Raw genomic sequence first — 18,394 nt, 5'->3', positions numbered from 1 at the left:
GCTACATCGATGATTGTATCGGCGCTGCCTCTTGCTCCCACGAGGAGGTTGAACAGTTCATCCACTTTACTAACACCTTCCACCCCGACCTCAAATTTACCTGGACCGTCTCAGACTCCTCCCTCCTCTTCCTAGACCTCTCCATTTCTATCTTGGGCTACCAAATCAACACGGACATTTACTATAAACTGACTGACTCCCACAGCTACCTAGTCTACAACTCCTCCCACCCTGCCCCCCTGGATATTTATTTGACTACAAAACATCAACAGGTTATTTTTTTTTGTTAATGAAACCAGTTGTAATTTCTAACTGGTAGATGAGCAGAGAGATCTCGGTGTCCAGGTACACAGATCCTTGAAAGTTGCCACCCAGGTTGACAGGGTTGTTAAGAAGACATACAGTGTTTTAGCTTTTATTAATAGGGGGATTGAGTTCTAGAACTATGAGGTTATGCTACAGCTGTACAACACTCTGGTGCTGCCGCACTTGGAGTATTGTGTACATTTCTCATCATCACATTATAAGAAGGATGTGGAAGCTTCGGATGGGGTGCAAAGGATACTTACTAGGATGTTGCCTGGTATGGAGGGGAGGTCTTCCGAGGAAAAGCTGAGGGACTTGAGGCTGTTTTCGTTGGAGAGAAGAAGGTTGAGAGGTGACTTAATAGAGACATATAAGATAATGAGAGGTTTAGATAGGGTGGACAGGGAGAGCCTTTTTCCAAGTATGGTGACGGGCGAGCACAAGGGGGCATAGCTTTAAATTGAGGGGTGATAGATATAGGGCAGATGTCAGAGGTAGTTTCTTTACTCAGAGAATAGTAAGGGTATGGAATGCTTTGCCTGCAACGGTAGTAGATTCGCCAACTTTAAGTGCATTTAAGTCATCATTGGACAAACATACAAACACATTGTACATTGAATAGTGTAGGTTGAATGGGCTTCAGATTGGTATGACTGGTCGGCGCAACATCGAGGGTCGAAGGCCCTGTACTGTGCTGTAATGTTCTATGTTCTACTTTCTTAACATTTGTATGAAGGGCTGCCTTGAGTTCGGGGGCTCAAAAAGGATCGCATCAACCTGCACAAACAATCAATGCATGAAGGAAGTTACCCTGAGACTAGAACTTAGAGTAGAAAACAATCAGACTGGGAGTAAACCTAATCATCACACCTCACCTTGCAATGCATAGAATTTGCATTCAAGCTGTGAGTGTTGTGCTTAGTTTTAGCAAATAATCAGAATTTTAGCAAGTGTAGAATAAAACAGAAGTTCTAGTGTTTATTGAGTGTTTTAAAAATAATTGGCTTCCCAGCAAGTTAAGGAAAGAATAGTTCATGTCTGTTGAATAGTTTTATTAACTTTAATAAAAATTGAGTTATACTAAATACTCTGTGTAAGTGCTATTCATCTGCCACATCAGTTGATATCCTATTCTAAGGGTCAATAGTCTAAGATCCAGTCCTCCACCAGACTCAATACTTGGGGCATATCAATGAAACTTATGGAATACGAACAGCTTGGATAGAGTGAATGTGAAGATGTTCCCATTTGTATAGAAGACTAGGACCTGAGGGTATAGTGTCAAAGTGAAGGAATGTCCATTTAAAATCATAGAATCCCTCTAGTACAGATAGAGGCAATCCAGCCAATCTATTCTACACAACCTCCTGAAGACCCATCCTTTGCCTGCGACCCTGCATTTACCATGGCCAGGAGAAAGTGAGGACTGCAGATGCTGGAGATGAGAGTCGATGGTGGGGCTGGAAAAGCAAAGCAGGTCAGGAAACATCTGAGGAGCAGGTCAATCAACGTTAACGGGCAGAAGGCCTCCATCAGGATTCCTCGGATGTTGTCTGACCAGCTGTGCTTTTACAGCACCACACGTTCGACATTTACCATGGCCAACGCATGTAGCCTTCACATCTCTGGAAACTATGGGGGAATTTAACATGGCTAATTCCCCCAACACTACACATTTTTGGACTATGGGAAGAAACCAGAGAACCTGGCAGAAACCAACAGAGACATGGGAAAGTGGGCAAACTCCACACAGACGTCACCTAAGGCTGGAATCGAACCCGGATCCCTGGCGCTGTACAGCAAAAGTGGAAACTGCTGTGCCACTATGCCACACATTTAGAACTGAGATGAGGAGGAATTTCTTCAACCAGAGGTGGTGGATCTGTGGACCTCATTGCGCAAAAGGCTGTGGAGGACAAATCATTCAGTGTCTTTAAGGCAGGGATAGATAGGTTCTTGATTAGTAAATGAGTCAAAGCTTGCTGGGAGACGTTAGGAGACCAAAGTTGAGAAACATATCAGCCATAATTGAATGGTGGAGTAGACTTGATGGGCTGAATGACCTAATTCTGTTCCTACATCTTATGGTTTTAAAAAGCTAGAAAATGAGGAAAAATTAAATTTGAAACAGGTAGAGTTGTTTCTAATATGCTGTTTAATGGTTTCAAACAGAGAAACATTATGCCGACACATATTTGAACAGTGTTTCACAAAGTGATGTCTTATACTTCGTTTCCTTTTCACATCAAATATATGTAAAACATATTGATTTGTTTAAAGATTAGTGTGAAACAACTTAAACATCTTCACAACTCAATTAACAATAAAAGAGTAAACTTTGTATTTGAACAGCAACTTATCTGAATATGTTAAATCTGTTAAATTTTCTTTACATTTTTAAAAAAGAGAATGCTACAAATTATTGTAGCTTTATTCTTAGCAAATAACTAAAACCCTGACAAAAGCACATAGCCGATCCCACCTTTATAGTGCACAAAAAGCACTGCCCACACAGAGCACTGATGACAGCTCGAAGTATTCATGCTCAAAAGGCATACTTTTGTTTATTGACCTTAGCTGCCAGCAACCATTTTAGAGATTAAAAAGAGATGGTGAGATAGTGATACAATAGTTTGTATTTTCAAAGCAGAAGCTTGTTTTTTTAGTAGACTGTATACAATTACTCTTACAAGGCAGCCAATGAACATTACTATTCATACATCTCTTCTATGTGGTTTCACCATCTTTCAGTAATGCAATTACTTGCACAAACCAAAACTAAACAAACGCTTTCACTTCTTTAAGAATGATCAGCTTTTCTATGTTTCTGTTTGAAATTCAGTGGGTTTCTCAAGCAGACACATACCAGTACACCACCAGAATTCCCCTTGACCAACTCTAATAATGTTGATGAAATATCTTTGGGACATCTGCCAGGAAATTCAGGCATTCCATGACCCAACTCTTGAGTTGGAGAGCTGCCACGGTGTTGCAGCTGCATGCTTGAGATCCCATCTTACCAATGCGATTAGAACAAGAAGCCAATGAAATGTGGCATGTGCTGAATAAATAATATGTCCAAACTATCTGCTCCCTCCTCAGGCTGTATATACCTGTTAACATGTAAAATCCTTCTGTCCTTGTGAAATGGTGTACCTTCTATAAATCTCTATATTGATATCTGTGAATAGAAAGTTCTCTAAAACAGCCTGAGTCTAAATAATTTGCACATTTTAGACAAATTATTTATTAGACTAAATATTTCCCACCAATGTTCCATTGAAATATAATGCATTATTAGGCAGTGATTAATATTTGAAATCATCTCAATATTAAAAATCATCCTAAATATGCTTAACATTACCTTCGCCACAGCAAATAAGAGAATTAGTGGAGGAGAATACGTCCATTTATTTATGCCATATCAAATGTAATTTTGTGACTGAAATGTGATACAAAGATATTTTTATCATAATCAATTTGAAATAACATCTTGTCAGTGACAGCTGGATTTTGTCCAGCCCAAGACTTGGCAAGAGTGATCCTTCTGTCTGCATCAGTTGAAGACTACTGTCCATTCTAGCTGACACAAGCATTTTTATCTTGCCCATTCCCAGAAGGCCATAAGATCACAAGACATAGGAGCGGAAGTAGACCATTCGGCCAGTCGAGTCTGCTCTGCCACTCAGTGGCTGATTTGATCATTCCCAACTCCATTTTCCTACCCTTTCCTCATAATCCTTGATTCCCTGACTTATTCAAAATCTGTCTGTCTCAGTATTGAAATTCTTAGTGACCCAATCTTGACAGTTTTCTGCAGTAATGAATTCCAAATATTCACTACTGTCTTACAGAAGAAATTCCTCCTCATCTCTGTCTTAAATGGGCAACTCCTTACAATAAGATTATGCTCACTGGTCCCAGATTCTCCCGCAATGGAAACAATCTCTCCACATATACCATGACAAGCCCCCAAAATTCTTACATGTTTAGTAAGCTCATCCTTTCAGTGTTGATGACTCTTCTATGATTTTCCAGATAATTGAGAGTAGACTGATGTGGTGGTGGTACTTGATCTTGTTGAATTTGGTCTGTACTTGTTAGAACAGCATGTACTAGAGCACAGGTCTTCGGCATAATTGATGAAATACTGTCAGGTCCCGTAAACTTTGCAGTACACAGTGCCTTTAGCTATATCTTGATATCAGCAAGTTCCCTTGCTTGTGATTGTCCTGATGCCATGAGACTTCATGGGTTCCATCGATGTCAGCAATCAGCCATGAGTATGATTGTCCACCGAGGAAATTCCATGTCACTAATCATAATGAAGTCCAAAAGGGCAACACCTTCCCAGCTGTACACAGAAATGCTATCTCCACTGCTGACAGTGATGTTTGTAAGGTACAATTATGTGGAGAGTGGCACGAACCAAGGATTGGCGAAGGGAACATCCTTGCAGAAGGCAGAGATGGATGGGGAGTGGAAGATGTTCTTGGTGGTGGGGTCTAGTTGAAGTTGGCAGGTGTTTAAGGATGTTGCATTGGATACAGAGACTGTTGGGGTTGGAGGTGAGGACATGGTTGCCCATTGCCACCCCCTGGATTTGGAGGATATGGGAAGAATTGAAGGAAGTGTTATTGAGTGGAGGAGGGCAAGGGCGGAGGAAGACTGGATGAGTCTATTGGAGATGAAGAAGCTGTGAGACTGTGAGACAGCTCTCCACGTTTGATACTAACTTCCAGATGTTAGTAAGGATGACTTTGCGGGGTCGACCAGGTTGAGTTTACCATTGTCATTTCTTGTGCAGGTGTTCCATCTGGTTTTATTTCTTTGAAACATTTCAGTGGTTTCAAACTTAGTTTCCCAGAACATTTCTTGGGTTTTTGGATTACTAGTCCAATGACAATTCCATTACACCAGGATGACCCATTTACCACTTGATTTGCACAAAGTTAAAATACAGGTACAGCAAGTAATCAAGCAGGCAAAGGCTATGTTAACCATTATGAACATTTACTACAATGATATAATGGCTATTGTGAGGCCACATCTGAAGTATTGCACACAGTCTTGATTTCTTCGCTGAAGGAAGGATTTAATGTAGTGTACAGAAGATTCACTAGATTGGTTTCTGCCTGATTTCTGAGATGGGATGAGTATCTTATGAGGAGAGATTTAGGAGTTTATGATTAGGAGAGGGTTAGCTCAGTTGGCTAGATAACTGGCATGTGGTTCAGAATAATGTCAACAGCATAGAGTTTGATCCCAATTCCAGATGAGGTGTACTTGGGATTTACCTTCTGATTCACTATAGTAAAAACACAAATTGTGGTTTGGCTATCCACACATAATTGAGGATATTAATAGCAGAATATGCAGATATGGATTATATATACTTGAATTTAGAAAAATTAGAGGTGATCCCATTGAAATATACCAAATTCTTAAAGAGGTTGGTAGTACAAGTTACTATTGGCTACAAGGCTAGAACTAGGGGTCACTACCTTTGAAATTAGGAGAAATGTCTTCACGGAGAGGTTTGGTCAATCCTCTTTTCCAGTGAGCTGTGGGTGCTCATCTGTTTAACATATTCAGGTCACCATTAGGTTTTTGGATACTAAAGTAATAAGGGACATGGTAATAGCAGTGTAATGAGGTATGTATATCTTAATGATGTTTTAAATGACAATGATACTCTATCAGCAGAGCAGGAAGATATATGTGATCAAGACTCAGAGAGAAGACAGCCTGGAGAGAGAGACTAATGTCTGGAGACCTGTGTTCAGTATAGTTTATTCCTTAGTGTAAATACAGAGTTTATAGTATTATAAAGAAAGTCTTGTTTTGCTAAGAATAAATTAAAGATGCAGGGGACTCAGCAATAGCAATTTAGCACGATATTGCAGCTTTTAAGACTGCAAGTGTAGATACCCACCAATACCCCAAGTAATCCATGAAGGAAGAACTCAAGAGGCTATGCCCATGACCAGAGAGCCAATGGAAGATGCAGCAATCTAAAGCAGTTCCGAGGGAGGTCAGTAATGATCACATTGAATAGCTCAAAGGGTTGAATATTTTGACCCCTTCTCCAATTAATTATGTTCTTCAATATTATATTTTTAGAGACTTGGGAAAAATGCTGCTGCAAAATCTGGTCAAAGGGCCTTGACTCTACGATTGAGTCGGTCCGCAGTGAGGGAACAATCGTGCCCACGATATTGGGTTTCTCGAAGCTCATAGATAACAATTCTCAAGGGCAAGGTCCATTACCTGTGGTTGCCATGGAGACTTTTTTTAAAGGTGCTGGACATGGTTGTCACGGTTACTGTCCGACCAATCAGATCGCTGACGGGATGCACGTGATCCGGTCGTCGTTGGGCGCCATTTGAGGAGCGTGTGGATGGGTTTTGTACAGTTACACCGGACACTGTGATGGTTTGGGTAGGTCGATGTGTGTTTGCGGATGGATGTTCACTACTTGTCGCAGGTTTATCTTTTCTTTTAATCTGTTGTAACAAATGGTGGTTGGTTAGAGTAGGTCATAAATGTTGCAGTGGTTTCCGTTAAAAAAAAATGTAGTGTGATCAGCAGGTTATTGCGAGTTTTTTTAGGCCGCTTCTCCCATCCCGCTCTATTTTTAAATAAATGATCAGTGAGGTCCAGCTGGAAGCCGGGCATGATGATGGAAGGCATTTATCAGTTATATCTGTCAGTTTTGTTTCACGCATTTAGCCATTGACAGTTTAGACGCATCGACAGTTATATGTTCGAGACCTCATCCCGGTATTTGAGTATTTTGCGTTTTGGAAACCGTGCCTTCCAGGTGAGAGATGCAGATACAGAGTTACCTGTGTAGGAAGGGGATTGTTGTATAGTTAAGGATTATGTAAATCTAGTCATTTATTTATCTGGGGAGGAACACTATCTGGCTTCTCGTGGATTCGGAAAGCTTTAATAGATAGCTTTCGCTCTCTAACTTGTATAGCAATTATGAACTGGTGGAGTCGATTTGGGTTGGTTGCCTCCAATGGTTAAATTAATTATCATGCTTTGGAGTGTGTAAAACCTGGGATTCCACAATTGTGTCTACAAAGGATGATTTAAATGCGGAAACCTTAAGATTGTTCTCGCCATCTACAGTTAAGTCTAACGTAAAATGCTAGACGGTCTTACGTTTAGTTGTTTTGTCTATGACTGTGCGCATATTCCTTGATACCTACAAATCTGCTAAACTCCATCATGAATATGACCAATGATAGGATTGAGAATGTAAAACATTCACACCACTTTGAAATATGACATTTGTCTTCCCCCTCCGTCTTAAGTGGCTGATGTCATTCTGATACTATAATCCCTGATTGTACATTCTTCAATTAAGGTATACATCCTTGTGGCAATTGATCTGTCAAGCCTCGGCCAAATTTATTTTAATGAGAATAACCTCTAGTATTAAAATTCTCAGATATAGATCTAGTCTATGTACTTTTTTTCTCTCTCTCTCAGAAAAGACAATTGTACCACTTCCGGAATCAGTTTAGTGAATATTTACTGAATACCTATACCCTCTTTATTTCTTTGGATAAGGAGACCAAGAGTCAAGACATTAGTCAAGATGTGGTTTCATCAAGTCCTTATGTTACTGTAGTAAGATTTCTTATCCAATTCCTTTGTAGTAATAAAGTATTATATCATTTGCTCTCCTAATTACTTGCTGTGTTTGCAAGGTAGTTTTGTGAACTGAATACAGGTACACCCAGGTCCATCTGATTACTGACATTTGCATCTCTCATCATTTAAGAAATTAAACTCCTTTTTATGTTTTCTCCCAAAAAGCATAACTTTATAATACTCCAAGTTATATCATCTGTCACTTATTGGCCCACACACCTAATCCATCTATATCCCTTTGTAACCTCTTTGCTTCATGATCAATTTTATATTTTCACTGAATTTTGTGTAATCAGTGAACTTACATAAGTTACACTAACTCCACTCATTTTAATAGATTATAAATGGTGAGACCCAAGACTCCTTGTAGTAGCTTAGTAGTTACAGCCTCGCAATCTGAAAATGACCCGTTCATTCCTTTTCTGTTTTCAATTTGTTAACCAAACCTAAATGCATGTAGTTATGTTATCCCTAACTACATGAGCCGAGTTGTATGTAGCAATTCCTGGTGTGACTTCTTATCAAATGCTTTTTGAAAATACAAACATGGAACATAAGGACTATGAACAGAAGTGGGCAATTCAGCCCTTGAGCTTGCTCCACCATTCAATATGATCATGGCTGATCTCGTCTCTGCCTCAACTTTTATTTTCCTGCTCACTGTCAATGACCCTTCGACCTGTATTAATTAAAAATCTGTCTGATTCCTACTTAAATTTATTCACTGTCTTGCCATCCACCACATTCTGGGATCGTGAATTCAACAGATTTGCAACCTTTTGAGAAGTAATTCCTTCTCATCTCTGTGTACCACTTATCCTGAAACTATGACTTTTTGTTCCAGATTGCCCCAGAAAGGGAAACGTCTGCTCTACTTTGTCGGTATGTGTAAATAGGTATTGACTGTATCCGGTAGCACTGTCTTGTCATTGATTTTTCTTTTAAGCTGCGCAGCTATGTAGAGATTAGATTAGATTAGATTAGATTACTTACAGTGTGGAAACAGGCCCTTCGGCCCAACAAGTCCACACCGCCCCGCCAAAGCGTAACCCACCCATACCCCTACATCTGCATCTACCCCTTACCTAAGGCTATGGGCAATTGAGCAGAGCCAATTCACCTGGCCTGCACATCTTTGTACTGTGGGAGGAAACCGGAGCACCCGGAGGAAACCCACGCAGACACGGGGAGAACGTGCAAACTCCACACAGTCAGTCGCCTGAGGCGGGAATTGAACCCGGGTCTCAGGCGCTGTGAGGCAGCAGTGCTAACCACTGTGCCACCGTGCCACCCTCTTGTGCAAGTTTATTGGCTTCCGCCTGCTCAAGTCGCTGCTGCACATGGGCTTCAGAAGTCCATGCATCCACTTAAAAATTAGTTGGAACATTGCCTGTTACAACATTCCTAATAATAGATTTTTGCAGTTTCTTTACTGTTGGACACTAGATAGGCTGGGGATGTTTTCCAGAGATCAGAGATGGGGATGGTTGAGTGGGAATTTAAGTGAGTGTGCAAAGTTCTGAGGGGTATAGACAAGGTTGACAGGGAGAAACTTTCTGTCTTGGGGTCAATAACCATGAGGCACAGTTTTAAGGTAAGGTGTTGGAGGTTTAGAGAGGAATTGAGGATTTTTTTGCCATCCACAAGATTGTAGGTATATGCAACTCACTGCCTTAAGATGATAGAGTAACAACATTTAAGACATCGAAGAATCATTTAGATACATGCCATAGCGCATAAAACTACAGGCAAAATGTTGGGAAACGAGATAATATATAGATGTTTTCTAAAATTTGCAAATAGAGGCTCACTGAGGGGCCTTTTTCCGTGCTGTTAAAAACTTTGCTTGGAAGGCTGATAGAGACAGAAAACCTCATAATGTTTAAGAAATGTTTAGGTCTGTGATGCCAAGACATGCAAGGTTATGGCCAAGTCCTAGAAAATGGGATCAGAAAACTTAGGTGCTTGTGTTTGACAGGTGAGATTCGGTGGATCAGAGGGCCTTTTTCAGTGCTATATTCAGTGCTCTGACTTATATGATTCTTTCAGGTTAACTGGCCTTTAAGTCTTGTATTATTTTTATACCTCCGCCAGCATTTCTTGCCCACATCTAACTGCCTAGAGCACAGTTAAGAGTCTCCACATTGCTGAGAGTCTGGTGTCATATATTGGCCAGACCAGGTTAGGATGTCCTTTGACTTTAGTGAATCAGGTTGGGTTCTATGACAATCAGCAGTGGTTACATGGTCAGCATTAGGGCAACTACTTCTTTTAAAATTTTATTAATTTCAGACTCTCCATCTGCCATGGATTCAAAGCCTTCAAGTCCTTGTTTTAGATGATTAGTGTAATGCTATTCCTGGTGTACCACCACCTCATGTTGACATTATTATTTCCTCCCTTTAATTGAATACAATCTGTAAGTCAATCGAAAAGCGAAATACTATGAAAAATAGAAATCTGAAATAGCAACAAAATATGATGGAAGTATTTACCATGTAATGCACCTGGTGAGAGAAACAGATTTAATGGGTTAGGTCATGAGAACTAACAAACATTAGTGTTGTAATAGTTTTTGAGCAAGAGATAGATGGGACAATGACAAAAGGAACGTCTGTGAAAGACAGGCGGGATTGAATGACAAGAATTAGCCTCAAAATCCCAAGGGAAAAGTACATTGCAAGAAAGAAACAAAAGATGTGCCTGGGGCAGGTATTGCTATTTGAAAGTGAAAGTCTGAGATAAAATGCCCAATCAAAATAAGGTGGAGTTCATTGATTAATCCAGAAGCTGTAAGTGCCTATTTAAAAAGTGAGATGCTCAAGCTTGTATTGAGCTTTACTGGAACAATGCAGCAAACAAAGTGAGAGATCTCTGAGAGAATATGGCAAAAAATTACAATGAAAGGCCTCTAGAAGTCAGATTCGTTCTTGTTGACGAACTGGAGGTTTTCCCCAACATTGGTGTCTCAGTCTGCACTTTGTCTCCCTTGTGTAGGAGAGAGCAATTTGCAAACAGCAAGTACAGTAGACTAAATTGAAAGGTGTATGTGCCTGTGTGTGGGATTGTGGAAAAATCAATTTCATTCAAATTTGGTGGATTTTTATCAAAGAAGGCTCAATGAAAGGACTTAAATATATGTTTTAAAGGACCTTTCTGGGAGTCACATGACTTCAGCTAATTAGATTAGATTACTTACAGTGTGGAAACAGGCCCTTCGGCTCAACAAGTCCACACCGACTCGCCGAAGCATAACCCACCCAGACCCATTCCCCTACATTTACCCCTTCACCTAACACTACAGGCAATTTAGCATGGCTAATTCACCTAACCTGCATGTTTTTGGACTGTGGGAGGAAACCCACGCAGACACGGGGAGAATGTGCAATCTCCAAACATTAAGTCACCTAAGGCGAGAATTGAACCAGGTCTCGGGCTTTGTGAGGCAGCAGTGCTAACCACTGTGCTGCCACTACTTGGACTGCTGCTTATAGATAACCTTCCTTGGTTTTATGGCTGTTCTGTTTGAATAGTGTTGCATGCAGTAGAGATTATTTTAGTTTTCATTTGGGAGTAAGTGCAATTGCTGTGTGGGCCTCCGAGGTCTGTGCATGGTATTGACCTCTGACCTCTGAAATTGAAGAATGCATCAGCATGCTGATTGGCTTGGAGTGGTTGCACAGCTTAGAGGGGGCATTGAATTATTGTTCAACCTGCTGAAGATAAACTTCTCAGCTGAGCTGTCTAGTCTCTGGAGGGGCAAACAAAAAATGATCTAAGGAAAGACAATGCACACCCATTTCAGGCACAACAATGTAAATTGCTGCTTCAGCTGGAGGGAGTATTTGGGCCCTTGAACAGTGCGGTGAGAGGAGGTAAAAGGGGTAGATGTTACAGCTCCTGTGTTTACATGCAAAGGTATCATGGTTATGTGGGTTTTTTGAGAACTGGGTCACTGAGCGAATGTGTTTGGTAGCAGAAAATAATCTGTTAAGGATAGATAAATTCCCTGGGCCAGACAAGGTATACCCGAGGTTAGTACAGGAAGCGAGGGAAGAGATTGCTTCGCCTTTAGCGATGATCTTTGCATCCTCATTGACTACTGGAGTAGTACCAGTTGATTGGAGAGTGGCAAATGTTACTCTCCTGTTCAAGAAAGGAAATAGGGAAAATCCTGGGAATTACAGAGCAATCTGTTTTACGTCGGCAGTGGGCAAGTTATTGGAGAGAATTGAGAGTCAGTGGTAGTGTGAAGGGCTGTTGTAGGTTGCAGTGGGACATTGACAGGATACAAAACTGGGCTGATTAAGTGGTAGATGGCGATAGTCATAGAGATGTACAGCATGGAAACGGACCCTTCAACTCAATTATGCTGACCAGATATCCTAACCAAATCTAATCCCATTTGCCAATACTTGGCCCATATCCCTCTAAACCCTTCCAATTCATGTACCCATCCAGATGCCTTTAAATGTTGTCGTTGTACCAGCCTCCACCACTTCCTCTGGCAGTTCATTCCACACATGTGCTACCCTCTCTGTGAATAAATTGCCCCTTAGGTCCATTTTAAATTTACCCCTCGCTCCTTAAACCTATGCCATCTGGTTCTGGACTCTCCCCACCCAAGGAAAAGACTTTATCTGTTTACTATATCCATGTCCCTCATTTTATAAACCTCTAGAAGATCACCCCTTAACCTGCTCAATGATACCCAGTTTGAGTTCTACCAGTTCCTGACCTCATTACAGCCTTGTTTCAACCATGGACAAAAGAGCTGAATTTCATAGGTGAGATGAGCATGACAGTCCTTGACATCAAGGCTGCATTTGACTGAATGCGGCATCACAGAGCCCAAGCAAAACTTGTATCAATGCGTATCAGGAGTAACTAACATCCTGGACTCCCAAAGCCTATCCACCAGAGTATGATGGAATACTCTGCACTTATCTGCATAGGTGCAGCTCCAGCAACACTCAAGAAGCTTTACACCATTCAGGGCAAAGCAGCCTGTTTGACTGGCACTACATCTACAAGCATCCACTTCCTCCACCATCAACACTCAGTAGCAGCAGTGTATACTAGCAACAAGATGCGCTGCAGAAATACACCAAAGATTCTTACATAGCACCTAACAAACCCATGACCTCTTCCATATAAAACTACAATTGTAGCAGATACATGGGAACACCACCATCTTCAAGTTCTCCTCCAAATCACTCACTGCCCTGACTTGAAAAATATCACTGTTCCTTCACTCAAAATCCTGGAATCCCTCCCTAAGGACATTGTGGGCAAGGTATAGCATATGGACTGCAGTTCAAGAATGCTGGCCAGCCAGTGATGCCCAAGTCCCATGAGTGAATATATGAAGAAAGAAAACGGGCAGGGCATGAGAAAATTAAGAGCTTTTGAAGTGATGGGGGGGCAGGTGAAAAGCTCCTTGAAAGTGAAGTCACAGGTAGATAGGATAGCGAAGAAGGCACTTGGTATACTTTATTAGTCAGAGTGTTCAGTACTGGAGTTGGAAGGTCATGTTGCAGGACATTGGTCAGGCCACTGTTGGAATATAGCATGCAGTTCTGGTCTCCTTCCTATTGGAAAAATGTTGTGAAACATGAAAGGGTTCAGAAGAGATTTACAAGGATGTTGTCAGGGTTGGAGGATTTGAGCTATAGGGAGAGACTGAACAGGCTGTTGCTGTTTTCCCTGGAGCATGGGAGGCTGAGGGGTGACCTTATAGAGGTATACAAAGTTATGAGAGGCATGGACAGGATAAATAGACAAATTCTTTTCCCTGGGGTCGGGGAGTCCAGAAGTAGAGGGCATAGGTTTAGGGTGAGAGGGGAAAGATATAAAAGACCTACGGGGCAACTTTTTCACGCAGAGGGTGGTACGTGTATAGAATGAGCTGCCAGAGGATGTGGTGGAGGCTGGTACAATTGCAACATTTCAGAGGCATTTGGATGAGTATATGAATAGGAAGGGTTTGGAGGGATATGGGCCAGATGCTGGCAGGTGGGAGTAGATTGGGTTGGGATATCTGGTCGGCATGGACGGGTTGGACCGAAGGGTCTGCTTCCTTGTTGTACATCTCTATGACTCTATTTGAAGAGATTCTGATGTACCTGGACACAGACTGGATAATGGTAGCAAAGCTAGAGTAAAGTTAGGAAGAAAGCCCTTAGCTGAGACATTTGTATCGTCGTCACAAGTGATGTGCTGAAAGACTGGAGGTTGGCTAATGTGCCACTATTTAGGAAAAGCTAAGAAACTATAGACCAGTGAGCCTAACATCAGTGATGGGCATGTTATTGCAGGCAATCCTGAGGGACAGGATTTACATGTCTTTTTTCATATACTGATTAGGGAAAATCAACATAGCTTTGATTGCGGGAAATCATATCTCACTAGTGATTGAGTGTATTGAAGAAGCAATAAAGAGGATCATGATTTGTGTGGACTCCAGTAAGGAATTTGACAAGGTTCCTCATGGTTGACTGGTTACCAAAGTTCGATCATGTGGAATACAGAGAGAACTAGCCATTTGGATATAGAACTGGCTTGAAGATGGTTGAGGGTTGCTTTTCAGACTGGAAGCCTATGACCAGTGGTATACCAGTAGAATTGGTGCTGGGTCCACTGCTTTTCATCATTTATACAAATGATTTGGATGTGAACATAGGAGGTACGGTTAGTAAATTTGTAGATGGCATCAAAATTGGAGGTGTAGTGGATAGCGAAGAAGGTTACCTCTGATTACAACGGGATCTTGATCAGATGGGTCAATGGGCGGGGAAGTGGTAGAAGGAGTTTAATTTAGGTAAATATGAGGTGCTTCATTTTGGAAAGGAAAATTAGGGCAGGATTTCTACTTAAGGTCCTGGGGAGTGTTGCTGAACAAAGAGGTCTTGGAGTGCAAGTTCATTTTTCCTTGAAAGTAGACAGGATAGGGAAGAAGACATTTGGTATGCTTTCCTTTATTGGTCAGTGCATTGAGTATAGGAGTTGGGAGGTCATGTTGCAGCTGTACAGGACATTGGTTAAGCCACTTTTGGAATGCCGTATGCAATTCTGGTCTCCCTGCTACAGAAAAGGTATTGTGAAATTTGAAATGGTTCAGAAACGATTTACAAGGATGTTGCCAGGTTTTGAGCTATTGAGGCTGAATTGGCTGGGAATATTTTCCCTAGAGCATCAGAGGCTGAGGGATGATCTTATAGAGGTTTATGAAATCATGAGTGGCATGGATAGCTTAAGTAGCCAACATCTTTTCCCTGAGTCCAAAACAAGATATAGGTTTAAGGTGAGAGGGGGATGATTTAAAAGGGACCTAAGTGGCAACGTTTTATGCAGAGGGTGGTGCTGTATGGAATGAACTGCCAGAGGAAGTGATGGAAGCTGCTACAATTACAACATGTAAAAGGCATCTGGATGGCTATATACATAGAAAGGGTTTAGAGGGACATTTGCCAAATGCTTGCAAATGGGGCAAGATGACTTTAGAATATCTGGGTAGCATGAACAAGTTGGACTGAAGGCAGGAGAATTGACATTTCTGGCATAAGCCCTTCATCAGGAAAGGGCTTCCTGATAAAGGGCTTATGCTTGAAACTACCTGATCTGCTGTGCTTTTCCAGCAGCACACGCTCGACTCTGACCTTCAGCTTCTGCAGTCCTCACTTTCTCCAAGTTGGACCGAATGGTCAGTTTCCATGCCATACAGCTCAATGGCTGTATGAATCAATTCAGTAGAGCAGGAATAGCTAGGTTCAACAGGATGGTTTGTTCAATGGATTATAGAGAGGAGGTACAAATGACCAGACTGGAATTGGAACTGTGAAGAGGGAAGATAATTGATGAAGTCATTGTTCTAGAAATGATGGCTTGTTGTTTGTTGGGATCATGGTCTGGGAAAATAGAAGGAATTATCAGATATGGCATTCTGCTGCTGCATTAGTTTGCTAGCAGACAATAGCAGTATATCTTTCCTGTCATCAGGTTTGATGACAATGTTAAGATTAGATCTGTGAGGAGAAGTTCAGAAGGAGTCTGGTTAGGGTGAGTGAGAGGAACAGAGAAATTGAAGTGGCTGATACTATGGTTAAAGCTCTTAATGAAAAGCTGAAGAGAGATTAATAGACCAGAGTGAGTATTCCAGGCAGAGGGAGAACATGAGTCAGGTAAAAAGATCTGTTGAGTGAGCAAGCATTCTTGGACAAATAAATTTTTTGAATGAATGATTTTATTATCATGTGCAGTTACAGTGAGGAAAAACAACTTTTTCACATCACCACAATCTGCTGCCATTTTGATTAGTTTTAAAAATAAAAAAAATACAGCTTAAAGAAAGTGCATCATTTCTGAGCCAGTTCATCAACAGCGATACCTGCGCCACCATCCCTCCTTCACCGCCTTGATGTATTCTACACCGGACTAGAAAAAACATTGAAAATTGGGATGGAGGTCAAAGAATTCCATATCGTACCAAATTCAATTTGTAAAAGTCCATGTAAGGGGATAAAGTTGAGTCCTTTGCGAAGGGCAGATCGTTCAATGTCCAAGGAGGGTGGTTGGAGGCATTGCAAAAATTTGACAAGGGATAGAAGTCAGAAGGAAATATAAAGGAAAGGAAATTGAAAGGATGTTGAAACCTATGAGTTATTGAAGCTTTAGATGTTTAATCCCAATAGAAAGAATATGTTTCTTATCAAAGGAAAAATGAAATTGCAGTTTTCAGATCATTTCACTACTGCTGAAGAATGAGGGAAAGATTATTTATGTGGTACTGTGTGTGGACATTAAGATGTAGTGAGAAAAGAAGTTTGAGGCATCGAATATTCAGAGGACACAAATAGAAGTATCCCTTAGACTTTCAATTGTCATTTCCATGACCAGTCTCGGGCATTTAAGTGGAATCCATCCCGACTGAATATCTTTCTTCCCTGGTATTAGTGCCAATGCTCCATGAATTGAAACCCTGCCTCCCATGCCATTCTTTGAGCCGTGCATTTAATCTTCTAATCTGATTGTTTACACACAGTAATCTTCCATTTCTCAGTGTTGGTGGTCTGTCAGTGCTGTGTGTGTCAATGGCAACTGTGGGAGCCAGCAATGTTCCCAAACATTGCTGCTTGGAATGCAGCATTGACCTAACTGGGAAACTAAATAAACCATTGTGATCTTGCAAAAATGGCACAGCCATTGTCCTGTGCATTTGTGGGTGAACAACTGGGCAATCCCAAGCAGGGTACCCAAACCTCCATGGAAGACACTATTTGCATAGAAGATCAAAGCAGTTGTCATCCTTACAGCCTCAAGAAAATGGTGTCACAGGTATACAAGATAGTGAAGAAGGCATGTGGTATGCTTTCCTTTATAGGTCAGAGTATTAAGTATGGGAGTTGGGAGGTCATGTTGAGGCTGTACAGGATTCTGGATAGGCCACTTTTGGAATATTGCGTGCAATTCTGGTCTCCTTCCTATCCAAAGGATGTTGTGAAACTTGAAAGGGTTCAGAAAAGATTAACAAGGATGTTGGCAGCATTGGAGGACCTGAGCTATAGGGAGACATTGAATAGGCTAGGGCTGTTTTCCCTGGAGCATCGGAGGCTGAGGGGTGACCTTACAGAGGTTTATAAAATCAGGAGGGGCATGGATAGGATAAATTGACAAATTCTCTTCTCTGAGTGGGGGAGGGCATAGGTTTAGGGTGAGGGGGGGGGGAAGATATAAAAGAGAGCTAAGAGGCAACATTTTCATGCAGACGGTGGTACATGTATGGAATGAGCTATCAGAGGAAGTGGTGGAGGCTAGTATGATTGCACCAATTAAAAGACATCTGGATGGGTATATGAATATGAAGGGTTTAGAGGGATATGGGCTGGGTGCTGGCAGGTTGAACTAGATTGGGTTGGGATATCTGGTCCTTGATTAGTGGTGCTGGAAGAGCACAGCAGTTCAGGCAGCATCCAAGGAGATATCTGGTCGGCATGGACGAGCTGGATCGTAGGGTCTGATTCCATGCTGTACATTTCTATGACTCTGTGACACTAAGAGGATGGCCTCCCTGCAGCCTTCATGTGTCTCTGTCTTAGTTCATCATGTTGTCCTGGGACATATTCGAGCTTAGATTGTCACTCCACCTTGCTTTTATCCAGGAACTGGAGTTGGGACTGAAAAGTCCTGGTTGTTCTGTGGATTCCACACATCCTGATGGGCCTTGTGACTGCAACCTTTTCCTGACGTGGTCCTTGTCCTTCATGTTGGCCTCCTGCTGCTCCTGAGCTTGCTGGTCCTCCTCCATCTGCCTGTGCTTTTGGAGGGCACCCACAGTAACCTGCATCCCATTAGTGTAGGATGCAGGACTTGTGTTGGAATATAAGTGAAAGATTCTCTTGATCCTCTGCATTATTGGTGGCAT

At 41.6% G+C, this 18,394-nt stretch overlaps 1 protein-coding gene across 4 annotated transcripts in view; it reads left to right on the top strand.

Annotated features, from left to right (window-relative positions):
* Positions 1–6,655: 6,655 nt before the first annotated feature.
* Positions 6,656–18,394, top strand: part of tnpo1 (transportin 1) — a 129,973-nt gene continuing 118,234 nt past the window's right edge. Inside the window, exons 1-2 of one of the 4 annotated variants that reach the window (XM_072581842.1) lie at positions 6,692–6,747; positions 8,819–8,856. Coding sequence is in view for 2 of the 4 variants with exons in the window: in XM_072581814.1 (XP_072437915.1) it covers positions 6,770–6,793 (24 nt within the window). In the remaining 2 variants the exon portion in view is untranslated. Of the gene's footprint in view, positions 6,748–6,768; positions 6,794–8,818; positions 8,857–18,394 lie in introns of those variants that run through there. The other 3 variants (XM_072581824.1, XM_072581814.1, XM_072581852.1) reach the window with 3 other exon arrangements.

The sequence above is a fragment of the Chiloscyllium punctatum genome, chromosome 2 (assembly GCF_047496795.1).
Source record: "Chiloscyllium punctatum isolate Juve2018m chromosome 2, sChiPun1.3, whole genome shotgun sequence".
Lineage (NCBI taxonomy): Eukaryota > Metazoa > Chordata > Chondrichthyes > Orectolobiformes > Hemiscylliidae > Chiloscyllium > Chiloscyllium punctatum.
Note: the sequence above shows the minus strand (reverse complement) of the source record. Positions and strands in the feature narration are given on the sequence as shown.